This window comes from Ambystoma mexicanum, chromosome 1p, assembly GCF_040938575.1.
Source record: "Ambystoma mexicanum isolate Mex_15411 chromosome 1p, UKY_AmexF1_1, whole genome shotgun sequence".
Taxonomy (NCBI): domain Eukaryota; kingdom Metazoa; phylum Chordata; class Amphibia; order Caudata; family Ambystomatidae; genus Ambystoma; species Ambystoma mexicanum.
Window position 1 is genome coordinate 294,357,537 of NC_090921.1, and position 21,965 is coordinate 294,379,501.

The following is a 21,965-nucleotide window of genomic DNA, read 5'->3' on the forward strand; positions in this document are numbered from 1 at the left end:
GACATAGCGGTGCGCTGGTGACAAATGGTGTTTGAACAGGCATACGAGGTTGGTATTTTACCTAATAGTACGCACAAATCCATGATAGTCCCGCTCCTTAAGCCTGGAAAACCACAAACCATGTGTGACTCCAACAATGCCTCTGTCGATGCTTAATCGGGACGTCAACATACTGACCACGTTGCTGGCAGCCCGGCTGATGTGTTTTATTTCCTCCTTGATACGCTGCAACCAGACTGGTTGTCTAGAATAGAAACGCATCCATTAACTTGCGCAAACTCAAGTACATCATGGACAGGTCCCGCGCTCAACGCGTATTATGCTGTAGCATCACTTGATGACATCAAAGCCTTTGATTCTGTTTATTGGCATTGGATCTATGCTGTCTTGGAGGGCTTTGGGATTGGGAATGGGTTAAATTAATTTATTCCACACCTGTAGCTAGAGTCTGCACAGGCAGACACATTTCTGCCTTCTGGGAGATACTTGGGGGCACCAGGAGAGAAAGCCAGAGAGCGGCCCTGGAGCTGCTGGCAGTTGTCCTGCGATCTGAATTACGTCTTGTTCTTTGTTCCGTGTTCATTTTTTTAGATTTTTAGACTCCTTGGTGAAAGTGTTTCTCGGAGGAGGGGAGGGTGGGGGAAGAGTCAGATTGGACTGGCTACTGAGGCTGCGATTTGAGGATGAGAGGTTCAGTTGTCGTGGTTCAAGCTCTATTACATGGCCGCTCAGGCGTTGTTTCTAGCTGGCTGGTTGTCAGATGAGGGGTCATTGGAAACTTCCCTAATTAATGGTGCTTTTAGTCTGATTGTCCTCAAGGATGCATTTTCGATCGAAGATGGCGGCCTCACGTATATACGCTATATGATGAGCGTGGGCAGGCGAGTATGGTGTAGAAAACACAGGAGCCTTGATTTACAAACACCATAATAACCCCAACTTGCCCTTGACGGCTAATCTGTGCCGAGGTCAGAGTGACTAGCCGCAATTAAGGCATTGGGAGCAGGCAGGCCTTGCCACCTGGGGCAATGTCATTAGTGGGAGAAAGTTTAAGGATTTTTTTCCGAGAGTGAAGGAATATGGGATGCACAAGGGTCAGTTCTTGGGTTACCTGAGGCTCCCGAAATTTGCTAAGGCGCATTGCCCAGTTTGGTCCGAAAAGCCCCAATGTGCTAACATTTTGTCCACACTATATGACCTGTAGGACGGATGGAGGTCTTTTACGCGCTTTTACCAGAGTCTGACAATGAGTAGGAGGGTACGTGTTTCTCACATGAAGGTTGCATGGGAGACTGATTTGGAATGTGAGTTTGATGAAAAGCAGTGGGACACCACACTATTGTTGGTTAAGAAAGTATCTAGAAATTCTCAATTTCAACTTTTGCAGTTGAATGTTCTTTACAGAAAGTACATGACCACCCATAAGGTCTCATTTCCATAGGCTGACGCCCACTGGGTGCCCGTGATGCAGTGGTGAGCCATTAGACTTCCTGCATATGTTCTGGATCTGCCGAAGGTGTACACCTTTTGGCTTGACCTCCAGCGGGTGGTGGAGGAGGTGCGTGTTATGTAGATACATGTGGACCCTTCAGCATGCCTACGGAGTATATATCCCAGACCAAATAAGGCTAGGCATGTGGTTAAACTTATGGACTTGGCCTGTATACTGGCTAAACTGAGAATTGCCATGTCTTAGAGGAACAGCACGTGCCCTACCTGCGCTGTCTGGTGGAGGCGGTCCACTGCGGAACATTTTCGGCATCTGCATCCTGCGTCGAGGACCTCCTCCGACGGCCGACGTCACTGGATCTTATAAGTAGGACGCACAACGCCCGTAGCCTCAGTTGTAGTGTTTTTACCCAGAACGTGTGCCACCAGTCTTCTGCCAGTCTGACACACAAAGCCTTGCGGAAACGTAAGCTGCAATCGCATAAGAAATTCTGTAGCGGGGAAGGTAGGGAGGGAGCGATATGGAATACGTCGTCGGACCATCCCATCGAAAGAACGTTAACAGGTAAGAGAGTAACTTGTTCTTCGAGGGGATTGGTCCTCCGATGTATTCCATATCTATGACAGACTCCCAAAGCAGTACCAATGCAAGGAGGTGGGAAGAGAATTTAGAAAACAGAAATTTAGCATGCCCAAGCAAATTGCGGAGTAAAGGACCGCCTTGCCAAAGCCAGATCCTGCCCCCGGATGGAATCGAGGGAATAGTGACATACAAAAGTATGTACCGAAGCCCAGGTGGCTGCATCACAGATGTTGCGAATAGGAACACCCCTCTGCAGGGCAGTAGAGGCAGCCATACCCCTGGTAGAATGGGCTCCTAAGCCGACCGGTGGGTCCTTAACCGCCAAGCGGTAACACTCAGATAGCCAAAATAATCCAGCGAGACAAAGTCTGTTTCGTCACAGCCTGTCCCAAACGCTTTCCAGCGTAACCAATAAAGAGTTGATCGTCCACCCTGACCCGGACATGCGTGAAATATAAAAACTTAACGCTCTCCTAGGATCAAGCCTATGGAGCCTCTCCTCTTCCTTACCAGGATGTGGAGGAGGATAAAATGCCAGAAGAATAACCTTCTGGCCTAAATGAAATTCCGACGAACTCTAAGGACAACCTTATCCTTAGGAAACACAGTGAAGGGTGGCTTACTCTGCGAGCGGAATTGACCGCAACTAAAAATACAGTTTTCAGAGTTAACAGTCTCAAAGAGCATGAATGCAAAGGCTCAAACGGAGCACCCATCAGAAACTTGAGAACAAGGTTCAAATCCCAACCGGGCACCTGGAAAGGTGACGGAGGGAACACATTAGTGAGCCCTTTCAGAAACTGAGAAATTAAAGGAATTTTAAAATAGGAACACTCTTCAGACGAGCGCTTAAATATGGACAGTGCCGCCAGGTAACCTCTAATGGTACCCCACTTGAAGGCCCCTGTGGGCCAAAGAAAGCAAAAAAGACAGAACCATGGGAATTTCACATGCAAAAGCATCCACATTCTTAACCCTGCACCAGTCGCAGAACTTTCTCCAATGGCAACGGTACAGGGACTTTGTTACGGGCATTCTGGCTGAAAGCAACAACTCCATCACGTCTTCAGGGAGGTCCCAATCCTTATACCTCAACCTTTCAGAAACCAAGCGTGAAGGTTGAGGGACCGGACCTCTGGATGGAGAACCTGACCCCCCCACTCCCGTGAGAGCAGATCGTCTCGGTAGGGAAGACGAAGTGGAGGGCAGATGGACAAGTTGAGAAGGTCTGGGTACCACGTCCTCCGGGCCCACACCGAAGCAATGAGGATAATCCGGGAACCGAACCTCCGTAACCTCTGCAGTACTTGCGGGATGATGGGTACTGGAGGAAACGCGTACAGCAGTGGGAAGGACCACTCCACCACGAACACGTCTCCTAAGGCTCCGTTTGGAGGAAATTCCCGCAAGCAGAACCTCTCGCACTTCCGGTTCACACTGGAGGCCAAGAGATCCACTTGAGGGTTCCCCCAAAGGTCGAAGATCTCCAGGAGAATCTCCTGAGCCAACTCCTCCTCGTGAGAGATCGCGCTCTGCCTGCTCAGAGCGTCCGCCGTCTCGTTTTCGTCTCCTGGCAGATGAACTGCCGAGATCAAAACTTCCTGCTGGATTGCCCAGAACCAGAGCTGCATCGCCTCCCTGCACAGAGGAAGTGACCCTGCCCCCCCCCTTTTTGTTGAGGTAGTGCATGGCCACCGTGTTGTCCATCAGGATCAGGACATTCTTTCCTCGCACAGTCGGAAGAAAAGCCTTAAGGGCTAGCCTGACGGCCCTCAGCTCCAACAGATTGATATGGAGTCTGGACTTCGACGGAGACCAACGACCGCTGACTGTCAACTCGTTGGCATGAGCTCCCCATCCCGTGAGGGATGCGTCCGTCACGATCTTCACCTCCAGCCAGGGCAGCCAAAATGGAGCCCCCCTCATCAGATTGCCTTCGTCGGCCCACCACAGAAGGTCCCGGGCGACCAAAGACGGCACCTGAACCGGGTCCGACATCCTGCCGGAGGACTGAAACCACTGGAGCTTGAGTGCCCATTGCAAAGATCTCATCCGCAACCTGGCCTCTGGAACCAGAAGAATGCAGGATGCCATGAGGCCGAGCAGTCTCAAGAACTCGAACACTGGGAGAGACTGGGCAAGTTGAAACTTGTGCACCATCTGCTGTATATGATGAGCCCTCACCTGAGTAGGAAAACACTGCCCCAGGGACGTGTCGAGCACTGCTCCGATGTACTGAGCCTCTGAGTTGGTGTCAAATGGGACTTCAAGTTGAGGGAGAAGCCCAGCTTGTGGAGGGAGTGGCAGGTGACTGACAGATGATCCAGGACTTGCTCGGGAGAGCGCGCCCTGATCAACCAATCGTCCAGGTAGGGGTAGACGTGAATCCCCCTTTCCTGAGGTGCGCTGCCACCACTACCATGAGCTTGATGAAGACCCTCGGGGCGGAGGTCAATCCGAACGGCAGGACCCGAAACTGAAAGTGCGAGTCGCCAACCGGAAACCTCAGGTACTTCTTGTGCTTTGGATGGATCGGCACATGAAAATAAGCGTCCTTGAGGTCGAGAGACACCAACCAGTCCTGAAGTTGAAGGGCCTGGAGGACTTGAGAGAGAGTAACCATCTTGAACTTGTCCTTCCTGAGGAGTTTGTTCAAACCGTGCAAATCCATGATAGGTTTCCATCCCCCGTCTTTCTTGGAAATCAAAAAATAAGGGGAATACCATCCCTTGTTCCTCTCCGCTACAGGCACCAGTTCTATGGCGCCTTTCTCCAGCAGGGATTGAATTTCCTGCGCAAAGAGCGGATCCGGACTCTTCAAAGAGAGATTCCCCGGTGGAATGTCTTGAGGCCTCTGCCGGAAAGGAAGACAGTAGCCGTGGGTTATGATCTCCAGAACCCACACATCTGAAGTAATGGCACGCCATTCCGCAAGATGCTGCGCCAGCCTTCCCCCAACCAGCAAACCATGGGACATGGCCTCATGACTGAGCTGAAGCGGCTGCAGCGAAGAGGCAACAGCCCAAGCGGTCTTGGCACCTCGAGTACCTTGTTTTCCACCTCTGGCACTTCTACGGTGGCCCCTTTGACTGGCAGCTCCTCTCGCTTTACCAAAGTATGAGTAATAACGAAAGGAACCTCCCCTCCATTGCCGTCGCCTGGGACGAAAAGGCAGAGGTTGTCAAACTGCAGCCCCCAATGACTTCGCTGCAGCTTATGGAGGTCTGCAACCTCTCAAGGCTCTCGTCAGCCTTGTGGCCAAAAAGATGTTCCCGTCAAAGGGCATGTTGAGGAGCAGGGCCTGCACATCAGGAGCAAACCCCGACTTCCGCAACCACGCAAACCTGCGTATCACAGTGCTCACCGCCATGGACCGGCTGACGCAATCCGCCATGTCCAAACCCGACTGAACGGCCTCACATAGCATCCTTGCCATCCTGAACCATGGTAAGGAAACCATCCCTTTCATCCCCTTCGAGAATATGTTCAGCCGCCAAGGAAACAGTTTCGCAGAGTGTGTGTGAAACGTGACAAGGCACAAATGGAGTTGGCCGCCTGAAGCGCCATACCCTCTGCAGAAAACACTTTGTTCGCCCAGCCGTCAAAACGCTTGTCGTCCCCATCAGGAGGGATGGTAGGGTACGACGCCTGCATCGCCGGGGCCGTAGACGCCTGCATTGCCGGGGCCGTAACCGCCTGCACCACCAAACTCTCCGGAGTAGGGTGCTTGGACAAGTAGCAGGGGTCACTACTGGCTGGGCGGTATTTTCGCAGCAAAGACTTGCTCACTGCCGGGAGACTCTGCGGAGCAGTCCAAGCCGCTTCCACCCTTCTTTGCAGAGCCATATGGAATGGCAGTACCGGGTCAGTTGGTGGACCAATGTCGAGGATACCCGTAAGGTCATCCTGAACAAACTCCCCTGGGAGAGCAGACCATCCTAAGTATACTCGGTGACCCGTGACATAAGGCGCCGGTACGAAGAATCGGCATGAGTGCCAGGCTCAGGCCTACAAGACTCCACCTCCGGAGAGGTGTCCAGCCCGCTAGCATCATGCAGGGACTGCCTCAGGTCCTCAAACTGGCTATGGCCCGAGAGAATCTTATCAGGCACCGTGTCAGGCACCATGCCATCATCAGAGCCCTCATCCACCTCTTAAATGAATTCCAGATGGCGGTAAGAGGGCACAGAACTTGAACCAAAGCCATGCTTGACCTTGGCCAGAGCCTTCCTAGGTGGTTCCCCCGAGCCACGGGGTACCCCCGTCGACACAGCCCCGAAAGGCATTGAGTGAATCTGCGTCGATGACAGACGCGGCGCCGACAGCGACGACACAGGCCTCGAGGGAGGAGCCCCGAGCGTGTCCCTTGACATCCTGGGCGCCAAAGGCGTCGACGACCTCCTTGGAGGCTGAGCCTCGAGGGAGTCCGTCGACAACCTTGGCGCCACAGGCATCGATGTCTTCTTCGAAGACTTCACAGGTTCATGCGGTCTCGAGCGCATCGAGGACCGGGACCTGGACCGGGCATGCCGAGAACGATTCCCCTTGTCCGAACGGGACCTTTCCCGCAAATCGTGACGACCAACCGAGCCCGAAGGCGTGCGAGCGGCGTCTCTCGGCTGATCGCGACTGACCCCACTCGGAGGCGCGGATGGACCAGTGCCCTGTGATTCGAGAATCGCCAACCTTTTCTTCCCGAAGGAAGCCCATTCCCCCGGTGTCGCATGCTTGGTGGGGTAAGCGACCCGCCGACGGGCGGAGTCCTCGGATGAGGACTGGGAAGGCGACCGATGACGGCGCTTCCGGGAGTGCCTCGAAGAAGCATAGGAGTGGCGAGACCGACTCCGGGACCGAGACCCACTGGACTTCCGACGACGACGCGATGAGTCGCCCCTCGAGTCGTCCGTCGAAAACCCTGCAGACCTCGACTTTCGGGGCTTGGACACCTTACCTACAGATACCTTCTTCTTGCGCTCTTGCAAGGCTTTCGACGTGAGCGACTGGCAGTCGACACAATCATCCGTGTCATGGGCCTCCCCGAGGCACCAGAGGCAGGCGTTGTGCGAGTCCCTGACCAACATCTTGGACCCACAGTCCCCGCACTTCTTAAAGCCTGGACGCGGTGTGGAAGACGAGGTAGACCTCTTCACGAAGAATAACTTCACAAACTAACAGGTTTGAAGAACCGAGATGAACAACAGAAACTCCAAAGAGTCGAGGCTTACCGAGATTCACGAAGCTAACACGTTCGCGGAAAAAAACAAACTGAGGCTACGGGCGTCATACGCCCTACTTATAACATCCAGTGACGTCGGCCGTCGGAGGAGGTCCTCGAGGACGGTGCATCGACGCAGGACGCAGATGCCGAAAATGTTCCGAAGCAGCACAGCTGTGGTGATAACTCAGATATGGAATACGTCGGAGGACCCAATCCCCTCGAAATCTATTTATGGTGCTCATCGTCAGTGATGTTATCGAAATCAAACTAGTCAGTTCTCCGTCCAAAAACTAAAATGCTGACCCTACCACTAAAGAAAAAGGTCAAGCAAACAAAAAGGGTTCCAGGAGAAAGCTTACTTTCTCCTGGACAGGATTACTCAGCCTTAGTAACTTATCTACATATAGTTTGTGATATTCTTAATTAACCCCCAAGTTCCTTAAGGGGGCTCTTCAAGTCCCTCTTATATGTCCAATGATTCAATGTTATGTTTTTCACTATGTCAGAATCTTGCCCTTTACCCCCACTGGTTTTCTGTTAGTGCCACTTTTTTGTTATTCGGAACAGTACCACAAGTACTACAGTACTTGTGACTGACTTTAATTACTTTACTACTACTGGGTCCCCTACCACGATTCCCGCCACTCCAGTTACCTTTGTCTTGACGGGTTGGCGTCACCAGGTCTTTGTGGGGTTGACGGTTTCCTCCACGATGGTAAAAGCTTCCAACGTTTCTCCCTCTGGTTTCGGTGTTTCTTGGCATCTCTGCAGAGCCCTCTGCTCAGCAGTCTCTGCATCGTTTGCAGACTGCATGGTCCACTTCCTCAAGGTCACACCACCACCTGGATCTTCCAGTACTTCACATCAGTTGGCTCGCTGCCTCCTAGACTGCTTCACCATGTCCTCTCGACAGAGGAGCAGCCTTGCTACCACAGTGTTCTCCCTCCCGGGTTTGAACTTCCCAGGCTACACCTCCTCAGCATCCGCTATCCCGCTTCTGCAAGTCCTGCTTCAATTTGTATACTATCTGGCTGGGACCTCCCCAAGGGAGGGGGTTTGTGCTTCCACGGTCTTCATGAAGTATTCGTCAGGACTACATGGTTCCTACTCTTCCCCAGTGATGGATGTTTCCAATGGAGGAGTGATCTTTATTACTCCTTCATTCCTCTTCCTAGTATGAGTGGATTCCAACCTGTTGGCATTCTTCAAGTTTCCTTCACTCTTCCTCTTCCTCTTCTCATTGGTAGTGGTTTTAATGAGGTAAGGGAAGACGTATTACAATAGCAAACCGTGATCTCTTCAAGGTTGGAGTTCTTGAGGTAGTGATGACCTAAGGATCTCATAGGATAGAGGATCAGGGAGTTTCTTCACGGAACAGGAGTCCCTATCACCAAAAGGAGAGTCACTCCCTGTAAGGTCCCGCTTACTGCCACCACTGGGGGGAATGTTGCATAGTGGGCTCACCGCACTAGCCTCACAGAGTAGGGCTCCCCCTCTGGTGAGAAGTAACGAGATCCTGTGAATCGTCACTGTCCCCAAGCTACAATTTCCCATTTCCTCTTTAGATCTGCTCGTCTGGATACCCTTTTGCTGGCTATCTTAATAGTTTCCATCCATTTTCCTATGAAACATCTGGCATGCAGTTGAGCAACTATTTTATGTTTCAAACCTTGAGGTGTGGAGCATTGGATTAAGGGGAAAGTGGGCATGTATGAGGCCACTACTTGGAGAAGTGGCATAAGAGATCCCTGGTTAAACCTGCTAGCACTTCCAGATCATTGGCTGGGCAATTTAAAACCAGACCAACCCTCACCAATCCTAGGCCAATGAAGCAGTGTGCAAGAGCAAGACATGCCTTGTCAACATGCTAATCAGGGAAACAAATCAACTGCTTTGTTCCAAGACCAACAACAACAAAAAAATGATAATAAATTGAGGATACACTGCACACAGTCTCCCAGCAGAGAAATACCATTCTCCCCCTAATAAAGGAGGGATAATGTGTCCATTTACAGTACCATGTGCATCATAACATTTCTCCCTATACACAACGATAAGACAACGCTGCTGGCCATGCACAACCCGGCAGTAGACTCATAGTAAGCCTCTGATCAATGGCGAAGAAAAACCTACTGTAGGAAGACAATACAGGTGCCAGAAAATTAGGAAAGGCATCAGGAAAAAGAAAGTTTATATTTCACTTTGTGTGTCAACACTGTCAGAGCAGATACCTTCCACTGTAATTAAGGCTAAGCATGAAACACTGTAAATAAGGCTTACATATAACTAGCAAAAAAACGCACTTTATGGAAAGAAAGCGAAGCAATGAAGCATTGTGTATGAGCGCCAAACGACCAGAGTCAATCCCCTTAAATGTCTCATTCAGCAGGATGCCTTTAACCTGCAAGCCATGGCCTTGGATTACACAAGCACTCACCTCTGAGTAAATCGGACAGCAGTGGGCCGCAGTCCTCTGGAACCGTGTAATCTCCCTTCCCAATGTTCTCAAATAATTTATAGATGTTGTCGCCCTCAAACGGGTACAAGCCTGTAGTGATGTTATATCTTCAAAACAAAGAGTAACCAAAGAAGAATGAAGGTTAGGAGAGAATGGAATGGTACAGCATCTCAAAGGAAAATATTTGTCAGTTTAATAGACACTAGACAAGAGTGATGCTGCAGATGCTAGTCCAAAGCCACTTGCCTACATTCACTGCTCTGACCCCCATCCACTAAGCTAACACCTCTGCATGCACCTTCAAACTGAACAGATGTGCCCTCTGCCACAACCGTCCCTAGTAAAAGTACCCATTTCTTCCCCAACCCGCCAATACCAGTATTATATCTATGCCATATCAATGGTTCACCACCCCGGCCAATATATCAGGCTGATGAACCCTGAAACTTGTTTCAAACCCCTCATTTTCCCAAGATCCATCTCCCATGCCACATGCACTGAAGCCCGGACAGTGCTTCCCCTAAAGACCATTCAGTCACCTGCTCAATGTGTGTAATATTGCTTGTTAAGTGGTGGCATGGAACAACATTGTAAAATAATGTATTAGTCTAGATAATCTCATGATTTCTAGTAACGCAGCCCAAGATCTATACATTCCAAAATTCCATTATGCTACCAGTGGATTTCTCTTTTTAACAAGCCTTTGTTCTAAAATAATTGATCTTAGATTTGTTTTCCAATTTGTGTATAAGACATCACGCAGGCCTCAGAAACTGCCCAAGTTAACAGATTTGTTCTAATAGGTTAACACCTTTAGATAATTCCCTTAAATGCCGTGCAGACTTAGTTCTTTTTGACACAGAACTTACACCAAGCTGGTTGGATGAGCAAGGCCTTTATAGAGCCCAATCTAATTTTTAAGAGCCTGAAGCAACAAGAAGGGCTTTTAACTCTTCTATGTTGTTTGGATCCGGTTTATACTGCACTCTAGGATTGGTGAAATCAGCAGCATGAATTCAATTGTCTACAGACCACCACGAGGACCAAACATTTGCATGACTGTTCTACGTCCATGAACCGTGTTTGTGCAGCCGTTCTCTTGCAAAGCGAGTAGAAGTGGTTGGATAGCCATAGTTTAGGAATAGCACTGCAGTTGCAACAATTCAATTTGAGTGATCACTGTGCCAATTACGTGGGTAGTCGGCCAAAGAGGATTTCATGTGCATTAAGTGACTCCAACCGGGAGCCTTTGGGGGAGTCTAACAGAAAAGTCTGAGCTTTGCAAACAGCGGTGCATGTAGGATCCACTGTGGAGACTATCTACATGTTTATTAATTGTTTTAGACAACATTTTTGGCAATCCAGAGAACACATGTTGGTTGCAAAGGTGAAAACATTTGAATGATGCAATGACTTACAGCGTGACCCCTGCTGACCAGATGTCCACTTTGAATCCTGAGAAGGTATCAAGTCCGTTGGCTATCTCTGGGGGCTGGAATGCAGGTGACCCTTGGCTTGTCCTACACGTATCATCCTCTGCAAAAGGATGCAGTGCCTGAAACAAGAAGGAAACAGTACTTGATTGTAATGCCATTCCCACAGTAGAACAAGTTACTTCTTACCTTGTAACGTTCTTTCGACGGGATGTTCCTCCGACGTATTCCTCATCTTAGATATATCCTTCCAGCTCTGCTGGCCTCAGAAAATTTTTTCTCTAGAGGGCGCTGCGCGTCGACGTCCCTCGAGTCGATGTCCCTCGACAGCCGCCGTATCGACGCTCGACGTCATCCTGCCTATAAAGGCCGCGCGCAGCGTCCGTTGCTCAGTTCCGTTTTGTAGCCCACAGTATTACTGTCTGGACTAGACTAATCACCCTGAAGGAGCGTAAGCTGCAACAACAAGGGAAGTAGAACTGCGGGGATGGATGGGAGGGTCGATGAGGAATACGTCGGAGGAACATCCCGTCGAAAGAACGTTACAAGGTAAGAAGTAACTTGTTCTTCGAAGGGATTGTGTCCTCCGACGTATTCCTCATCTTAGATAGGCTCCCATAGCAGTATCCTATATTCGGAGGAGGGAGTACTGACTTCACGCTGTCTTCTATTGATGAATAGAATGCAGTACAGCCCTTCCAAACCTAGTCTCTTGACTGGAGGAGGAATCCAGATTGTAAAAACGTGTAAAGGTATGGACAGACGACCATGTAGTGGCCGCACATATGTCTTTAACCGGCACGCCTCTTTTGAGGGCCGATGAAGCTGCAATACCTCTGGTCGAATGAGCCCTAAGGTTTTGAGGGGGCTCTTTCCCTGCCAGTTTATAACATTCCAGAATGGCTAGAATGATCCATCTGGAAATGGTCTGCTTAGTTATTGGTAACCCCAGCTTGTGACCTGCGTAACCTACAAACAGCTGGTCTGCCTGTTTTATCCTGGCTAGTCTACTAATGTAAAAACTTAAAAGCCTTCTAGGGTCTAGTCTGTGTAACCTCTCTTCCTCTTTCCCCGGGTGAGGAGGAGGATAGAAAGATGGTAGGGTAATCTTCTGAGTGATATGGAATTCAGAAACCACCTTTGGGAGGAAATTAGGCTTCACTTGCAGGACAACTTTGTCTTTGTGAAAGATTGTATGAGGGGGTTTACAAGAAAGAGCTTGTAATTCGCTCACCCTTCTAGCAGATGTAAGTGCTATTAATAAAACAGTTTTAAGGGTAAGGAATCTTAACGAACAAGAATGGAGAGGTTCGAAAGGTGTACCCATCAGGAAAGTTAGTACTAAGTTTAAATCCCATAGGGGAACTTGGAATGGTCTTGGGGGATAAACATTGGTTAACCCCTTTAGAAACTGTATTACCAAGGGTAATTTGAAATAGGATGGTTCTTCCGCAGTACGCTTAAAGATAGATAGCGCTGCGAGATAGCCCTTAATGGTGCCAACTTGAAGGCCTGAATTTGCCAAATATAGTAGGAAGGACAAAACCATTGGTGTACCACATGAAAATGGGTCGATATTCTGTTCTCTACACCAGCTGCAAAATCTGTTCCAACGGCAGCGGTATAAAGACTTTGTTGCTGGCCTCCTTGCCGAAAGCAACACCTCCATAACATCATCAGGGAGGTCCCAATCCTTGTACCTCAGCCGTTCAGAAGCCAAGCGTGAAGGTTGAGGGTTTTGATGTCTGGATGGAGAACCTGACCTCCCTTCTGTGAGTGTAGGTTCTCTCTGAGAGGAAGTCGAATTGGAGGGCAGATGGACAAGTCTAGAAGGTCCGGGTACCATGTTCTCCTGGCCCAATCCGGGGCAATTAGGATCATGGTTCGCCGGAATCTTCTCAACCTCCTGATCATTTGAGGAATGACAGGGACCGGTGGGAACGCGTACAGAAGCGGAAACTCCCAGTCCACTATGAACGCGTCTCCCAGAGCTCCTCTCGGAGGAAATTCCCTTGAGCAGAACAGGTCACATTTCCTGTTTAGGCTGGTGGCGAACAGATCTACCTGAGGGGTTCCCCAAAGGGCGAAGATCTCTTGAAGGACTTCCTGAGCTAGCTCCCACTCGTGGGAGACTGTTCTGCCTGCTCAGAGCGTCCGCTGTCAAGTTCTTCTCTCCGGCTAGGTGAACTGCCGATAGAGCGATTCCTTCTTGGATTGCCCAAAACCAGAGCTGCATCGCCTCTCTGCACAGGGGTAGTGATCCTACGCCTCCTCTTTTGTTGAGGTAATGCATGGCCACCGTGTTGTCCGTCATTATCAGGACGTTCTTCCCTTGTACAGCTGGCAGGAAAGCCTTCAACGCAAGTCTGATGGCTCTCAGCTCTAACAGGTTGATGTGTAGTCTGGACTCCGATGGAGACCAACGACCGCTGATGGTCAAGTCGTTGGCGTGGGCTCCCCACCCCGTGAGTGAGGCATCCGTGACTACTGTTATCTCCGGCCAGGGTTGCCAAAACTGTTCTCCTTTCAGAATGTTCTCCTGACAGGCCCACCACTGAAGGTCTCGAGCCACCCTGCCGGGAACCTGAAGAAGATCTGTCATTCTCCCTGAGAATTGTGACCACTGAGTCCTCAGTGCCCACTGGAGGGATCTCATTCTCAGGCGAGCCTCTGGCACAAGGAAAATGCAGGATGTCATGAGGCCTAGCAACCTCAAAAAGTCGAAGGCTGGGAGACGTTGGGCATGCTGGAACTTGGTAACCATCTGTAGAATATCTTGAGCCCTCACCTCTGGTGGCAAGGCTTTTCCCAGGGAAGTATCCAGGATCGCTCCTATGAACTGGAGTCTCTGCGATGGTATCATTTGTGACTTCTTTAAATTGAGGGAGAAGCCCAGTCTGAACGAAATGGCACACGTGATTTAGCTGGATCTGAGCTTGCTCCGGAGAAACAGCCCTGATCAGCCAATCGTCCAGGTAGGGGTAGACGTGAATCCCTTCCCTCCTTAGACTTGCAGCCACTACCGACATTAACTTGGTGAAGACCCTCGGGGCGGAGGTCAGCCCAAATGGCAGTACTCGAAATTGATAGTGAGAGTTGCCAATTGCGAACCTCAGGTATTTCCTGTGTTTGAGATGGATAGGCACATGGAAATAAGCGTCCTGAAGGTCCAGAGATACCAACCAGTCCTGAAACTGAAGGGCCTGGAGGATCTGAGAAAGAGTGACCATCTTGAATTTGTCTTTTCTGAGGAATTTGTTCAATTCTCGCAAGTCCAAGATGGGTCTCAGTCCTCCGTCTTTCTTCGGAATGAGAAAGTAAGGGGAGTACCAGCCCTTGTCCCTCTCCGCTACAGGTACCGGTTCTATGGCACCTTTCTCTAGCAGGTCCAAAATTTCCTGCAAGAGGAGCGGATCTGGAGCTTTCTGAGAGCCGATCCTCGGTGGATGACTCTGAGGTATACGTAGGAAAGGCAGGCAGTAACCTTGGGCGACTGTTTCCAATGCCCAAGCATCTGACGTGATAGCCTGCCATACCGTCAGATGTTGAGTCAACCTGCCTCCTACAGGTGTCCTGTGAGGGGAGTCCTCAGAGTGGTTTTGGGGCGGCTGATGCAGATGCCGATGGTAAAGAGGCACCTGCTGTTGCTGCGGCTTTAGAATATCTACCCCGTCCACCTCGGGTAGTTCTTCTTTGACCCCTTTGAGCCGGTCGTCCTCTACCTCTTCCGAATGCGGAGTAGAAGCGAAAGGACTTGCCCCTCGCAGAGGTTCCTGTGGGACGAAAAGGAGTCTGACGGATTGCAGCTCCTAGGGATTTTGCTGCAGCTTTTGAAGTTTGCAGTTTCTCTAAACTGTCATCCGCCTTTTTCCCGAACAAAGAAGAGCCATTGAATGGCATGTTCAAGAGCCTGGCTTGCACATCTGGGGCAAAACCCGACTTTCTCAACCAAGCGAATCTCCTGGTTGATGTACTTGCCGCCATTGCTCTGCTGATACGGTCAGCCGAATCAATGCCCGTCTGGAGGGATTCGCACATAGCGTCTTTAACGTCCTGTATAATATTCAGGAACGCATCCCTTTCTTCTCCCTCCGGGATGCAGTCAGCCGCTGTAGAAGCACACTCCCAAAGTGTATGGCTGAACCTAGCAAGGGTGCAAGTAGCATTAACAGACTTTAACGCCATGCTACATGCTGAAAAGACTTTCTTTGCCATAGCATTATATTTTTTATCGTCCCTGTCCTGTGGGACTGTAGGATAAGCCGTCTTGACATCGGTAGAGGATGCTGCTTGTACCACCAGACTTTCTGGGGATGGATGTTTAGACAAAAACTCTGGGTCTGTGGAAGATACCCTGTACTTTGCAGACAGTTTTTTATTTACTGCTGGTATTACATCTCGGGTTTCCCAGTTTGTCATGATCTTTCTCTGAAGAGCTTTATGAAAGGGCACCACAGGATCCTCTTGTGGGCCTTTGTCAAGAATATCCGTGAGGTCATCTTGCTGGAAAGATTGTGAAGGTGCAGACCACCCCATGAACTCTGTAATCCTGGCCATTAAGGCTCTGTAGGGGGTTTCAGCATGCTCCCCCGGGTCTGGCTTAGCAAAATCCACCTCAGGGGAAGTGTCTAACCCACTTGCCTCATGTAAAGAATCATGAAGATCCTTTAATCTGCGCTCTTCAGAGGAAAATTCCTCTCTAACTGGGGTTACAGGTCCCTGTAACTCAAATGTGTCTTGTTCAGACAAATCACCCTCTTCTAAAATTGAGGATATAGTTCTCAATTGTTCTGAACTCATAAAGGGAGTAAATCCCATTTCCAAGGCAGAGGGTGCCGAACTTGTCATTATTGGCCTCGAAAACGTCGATGCCGACGTCGAAGGCTTCGAGCGTGGCGTCGAAAACAGAGGTGGAGGCCTCGAGGACCTCGACAGAATTGGAATTCTACTCGACAATATCGACGCCATCGACGTCGAGGGCCTGGGGATAGTCACTGGATGTGTGGTCACCGTGACTTTTCTTGGCGTCGACGCCGGCGTCGAGTCGACAGACCCGTGTGTCGAAGGTCCCCTCGACAACGGCGCCGAAGACATCGACCTCGACGGGACCTTCGTCGACGGCGTCGACGGAACCTTCGATGAAGGTTTGGAGGTCATAGTCCTGTTCGAGGGTTCGAAACGCGCTCGAGAGGTTTCTTTCGCCGGGTACTGCGACTCGCGGCGTTTTTGACCTTCGGGTCTTTCGACCAGAGCATCGCTCTCGGCAGTCTTCGAGGGGGTCGAGGCCGCTTTCTCGAAGACGCTCATCATATTCTTTCGGAATTCCTCCCATTCAGCCCGGGAACTATGTTTCGTGGGGCAAGGGATTCTTTTTGGCGAAACAGAGGAAGAGGAAGACGGAGAAGGGGATCTTTGACGCCTCCTCTTCGAGTGCTTCGATCTCGAGGAGTGATGAGACCCACTCCGAGACCTGGAGCGCGAATGGTGACGAGGAGACGAATGTCTCGACTTCGTCGACGAAGAAGCTTTAAAAGTCTTACCTTTCTCCAGCTTCCCCCTACGCTCCTTCAGGGCCTTAGCTGTCATGGACATACAGTCCTCGCATTCCGAACAATGGTGTTCAGCTCCCAAGCACCACAGACAATTTCTGTGAGGATCGGTCAACGACATCTTTTTCCCACAATCTCGACATTTTTTGAAGCCGGATCGAGGAGTTGTCGGTTCCGACGAGGAAGCCATCGAGTATGGATCGAATAACTCGAGGTAAATAGGATTAATCTGACTAAGAACTGAGCAACGGTATTCCGAGGCACCGAGTAAGCGCGGAAAAATGGAACTGAGCAACGGACGCTGCGCGCGGCCTTTATAGGCAGGATGACGTCGAGCGTCGATACGGCTGCTGTCGAGGGACATCGACTCGAGGGACGTAGACGCGCAGCACCCTCTAGAGAAAAAATTTTCCGAGGCCAGCAGAGCTGGAAGGATATATCTAAGATGAGGAATACGTCGGAGGACACAATCCCTTCGAATGTTCCTTTCACATGAATTAGAAATATATCCATGCTGTCAGGGAGTGACATTTCACTTTCATACAATTCCATTCCCGCCCCCCACCACCTTTATTTTTTTTAAAGGCAAAAAGTATTACAATGGCAAACTATGCTCTATCTTAATGAACATTCTTGCTGAAAAGGGAGGCCATTTCCACAACCTCACACACCGCAGAAGCCATTTAGTTCATTTTTAAAAGAAAATGGAAGTGTAGTTATGAATCACAGGAAAATATGACCACTGAAGAATTCATGGTCCAGTGAAAGGACTTTCTTAGATGCAGCACATTAGCAAGTAGTACACATGCAGAGTGAGAGGAAGTATTGAAGCCTACTCCATCAGCAAGTCAAAACAAGCCATCAGGGAATATAATAAAATGCCCACAAAACCTACTTAAATTTGATATGGCTGCCCTATCGATTAGTGTCGGAAGAATAATTGCCAGTGCTACTGGCTTACCTTTCATTAAATTAGAACGGAAACTATTGGCAACATTCGGTTATCCAGGAGAACAAATCAATCAATACATGCCACAAAGAAATAGTCTACTAGGAGAAAAAGTGGCCAACAGACTTTTCTCCACTCCATATTCCACAAAAATGGTGTGTGGATACCCATGGATTCATCTATTAGATGACTGAAAGCAGATTTTACTTTATGTAGTCGTTGGCCCCACTGGGCCCAGCTAGTAGGGGCTACATGCTTGACCCATAAGGGACCAAAGACGCAGACACCAGGGTAACTAAAGTATTTAATAAATGTGTAGTGTGCGTTCCCTGTCTTAGTCTTTGATAAAAAGACAATGTTTTAAAAAACATTAAAATCACGCGGCTCACCCCCCCAAACAGAGATCCAAGGGGGCCATGTTGCTGCCCCGCTGCCGTGGCGGTCGTCAAGCCATCCGGATCCATACCCAGCGGGCTCAGCAGACTCCAAGGCCCAGGCAGCATGTGTGGGGCTGCCTGGCCATTACCCCAATGGCCTGCCTCAGCCAGCCCTTCATAAAAGCCTGAAGGGTAGCGTGATAACAGGTGCCCCCCCCTGCCTCCCCAGCCAACGGGGCCCACCCAGAAGATCCTTAAGGGACATGGGAATGGCAGCGAGTCAGGGGTATTGGGCGGGGGCCAAGTCAAAGGCCCCATCCTGAAGATCGCAAAAGGCTGCAGGGTTGCAGCAGTGACTGAGCGGATCTCCACGCACAGGGGGTCACCCAGGACTTAAGAGCGTGGGCTGCGCAGTGAGTATGGATGGCCCTGTGTGGTGGGTGGGGCCACCCTGAAGAAAGAAGAGGGCCCCAGCCATCATCCATAAGGTACAGGACCCAGCCAACCACCATTCAGCCTTGTCGGCAGGATCAGCCAGCCTGAAACCAGCCCTACACTTCAGCCCTGCACCAGCCAGCACAGAGCCATCGCTACCAAGGACTGTGATGAATTCAGCGAGATCTTATCACTGAGACCCTGTTATGGGCCTCCTCAAATTGTGGTCAGGGAAAGGCAGCCGCTACCTGATACTGATCCTGGGAGTGGTACTATGTGGGAGGATCACATGGGAGGGGGCTCATGCCAGGGGGAATTGGTCACGGAGCTGGAGGGAGCAGCGGCAGGGGGGGGGCGTCATCAGACCCTACGGTGGAGGTATAGGAGCCAGCAGTGGCAGCTGGCAACGCCACTTGGGCGGCAGGGACTGTTGTGGGGGCCCAGTAGGGGTGGCATTGAAGGCAGCATCTGAGGCACCATATCCCGGATAAGGTCCTTAAGGTAGTCCGCCATCTGTTGTGCTTTCATGAGCATTATAAAGTGCTTGAAAAAGCAGTCCTCACACGCCGCCTGGCTTGGCCCCCTGAAGCACTGGGCGCACGTGGTTGATCCCGAACCTCCGGGGCACTAGATGGGCTGAAACGTGAAGCCAGGCCTGTAAGGTGGTGCCATATGCTTGGCTGCCATTTTAGGGGCTGCGTGACGGCAACTGATGAATGCTTAGGGCCTCCAAATGGCATGTCCCAGCCCAAGCCTCCGGACCTCTGAGTGGATCATCCACCCCCTCAGTCGAACGACAAAGTCCTCTGGCACTGCCCCTCGACCTCGGAGAGGGTTCCAGTAGGTGCTCCGGCCTTGGTGCAAACACCAGTAGTCGATGCGCTAGAAGAAGACGCCTCTGCCCTCTTTTTCAAGCTAGAGCCTGAAGACCCCTCAGACCCTGGTGTGGCCTGAGAACTAGGGAGTCCCTGAGCCCCTCGCCATGTACACCGGTAGTCTTCATAGCCTCAGGCATACCGCCGGTATAAGAGCCCGAAGGGTCCCTCCCAGTCGGTGACCCTGGGAATTAATCCCCATGCTGGGGTGCTTTATTGAAGAGGTGACTTACCTTGTTGTGCCGCAATGATTTGGAGACCAAGTCCTTCAGATGTCTAGGTGGCGAAGTGTTGAAATTCTCCGTCTAGCGGGAAATACCGTTCTTGAGAGAATATGGAAAAAAAGGCGCCACATGCGTCCCTACAGTGGTCGGGGCCCAAGTACTCCAGGCAAAGTGCGTGGCGATCCGATCCGATCTCGGAAAGCAATATTCGCACAAGGCACACCTGGAGAAGCCTCCCACGACAGATGCGCCGGGGAAGGCGAGGCACGGAAGGGAGGTTTAAAAAGAAAAATGGCAAGGGGAAGCGAGCAAAGCTTGTAAAAAGAGGCCCGGGCAAGCTGCCAGATCTGTTACCGTCCGGGCGGAAAAAGGGAATGGCACCAGAGTGTGGGGCTTAGTGGGCATGCATACGCCTGGGGCTGTGCACCCTTGTGCTATACTAAATTTAAAGGGGAAGCTCATTTATTGCTATATATTTCCGGTACCATCCCCCACACTGGAGGATGCCTACAAGTATGGAGGAAAGTGGACGGGAAGAACGAATACTGCTTAATACTAATCATGAATCTGTTTTTTGTGTTACAGAAACGTAAGCATCTCGCAGTATTTTGTTATTTTTTATAACCCCAGATAACGCACGTGCTTAGGCGAAGTCAAAGCAGCAGTAGCATGCACATTGAATATGAAGAACCAGCCATGTCATTACTGGTTCAGAGTTTGCTTGAGAAAAGAACCTATGAACTGAAACAGTCCTCACGCTGATGTCTCAAATGTAAGATATATTGTTATGCAGATTATAATCTTTGGATAAGAAAATGGCATTAACAATTCTAATGGAAATGTATTTCTTGAAAGTAATACCCAACAAATTAAAGCAGTCTCTTTATGGAGATCAGTTGAGCATAGTGTTTTAGCACTGCAAGGAAAGATTCGAACAAAGTCTGATTCACATGGATACTAAAATGTTCTGCACCACCACTGCAGTGTTGCTCTCATTTAACTTTTACTGCTGATAATCCAATGGGAATAGAGATGTGTGTGCATCGGCCCGTTAGGTTTTGGTCTCCATTTATTTTCAAACAAGGTAACAGGTTTCTGAGCATATCTTTTAGTTGTACTGTTTACAATAAGCTACTGCCACTAAATATTCCCAATAAGGTTTTATTTGCGTCTTTACCACTTTTCACAGTCAAAGCTGCTGATGTCAAACTATGATTGTTTTGTTAATGCACAATAACGTGCTAGGTCACATTTCAGACATGAGCAGGGACTTTGGTCATGTGAAAAAACACCAGGTACAGCGTCTTCGTTCAGGCTCTCTACTATTCCCAATTATGAACACAAATTTGTCTATATCGGATTAGGCCCATTGGCTACATAATTTGGGACTAAACTGCTGTCTTTTTTTTTCAGTCAAATTGATGTTCTTCTGTTTTGAGCTCCAGTAATCCCAGGTTGATCTCATAATTCAGACCGTTGCACTCTTAGTCTGATTGCTTTTTGCAGTACTTATTTACAAAAAGTACCTTTTTGGTATTGTACAAAACTGCTCTCGAGTTCAAACTCATACTAGGCAGATCTCTTTTGGACAACCTTTTGGCTTCTCTATTCAAGTTTAATTTCATATTTTTTAGAATTTCTCCAAACTTCAACACCTGGTTCATCTATTATGTGCTGGGTCCAAATTGACCTATTTTACACGTGGGTGTGAATATAAATTATTGACTATTAGGGTCAGTGCTTCAAACACTCCTTGCATGGGTACCAATGGCGTTTCCTGCTGTATTTTATAATGTTAAGGTTGACCGCATCTCTCGGCTTAAGACTATCTGAGGCTGTATCGTTGACTCGGAACTAGCCAATTCGTTGGAAAACTTCTGATCAAATTAATCATTTGATCATTTTTTACATGTTTGAATTGACCTTCTGTGCACTTTGCCTGCATACTTTTCAAAACACGGAGCCCAGAAAACAGGGGATGCAGGGGTGTCTCCCGCTCCCCATGCTTGGTAATTTTGGGATTACAGGGTGTGGGGGTGTCCCCCGCTACCTTAACATTGGAGATGGGGTAGCTAAACAAAGAACGGGAAGGGCTGCAGGGGAAGCGGAGGTGAGCAAGCAGGTAAGTAGGCGAGTGGTGGGGGTGGTGTAGTGGGGGTGGTGTACGATTTGTCTATCAGGGGCATTTTATGGATGTAAACTGGCTCGCATCATTGTAGGATTTGGGTTGATTGTTCATGTTATTCCCTGCTTTAATATGTACGTTTAAAACGTTGGCCCGAGCAATTATATTGTGTCGAGTTTACTGCGAACAAATCTAACACGAACAACCCAAATCCGGACTCATCACATTGTGTAGCCATGACTGAAATGGGGCATTTCTTAAAGTTGAGCAGGATCTGATGTCTGCCCTTC

General features: G+C 49.7%; 1 protein-coding gene across 1 annotated transcript in view; it reads right to left on the reverse strand.

Annotated features, from left to right (window-relative positions):
* Positions 1–21,965, reverse strand: part of STK11 (serine/threonine kinase 11) — an 895,845-nt gene that overhangs the window by 364,586 nt on the left and 509,294 nt on the right. The window contains exons 5-6 of the mRNA XM_069647254.1: positions 11,127–11,263; positions 9,688–9,815 (exon numbers count right to left, since the gene is read on the reverse strand). Of these exons, the coding sequence (XP_069503355.1) occupies positions 9,688–9,815; positions 11,127–11,263 (265 nt within the window). The remainder of the gene's footprint in view (positions 1–9,687; positions 9,816–11,126; positions 11,264–21,965) is intronic.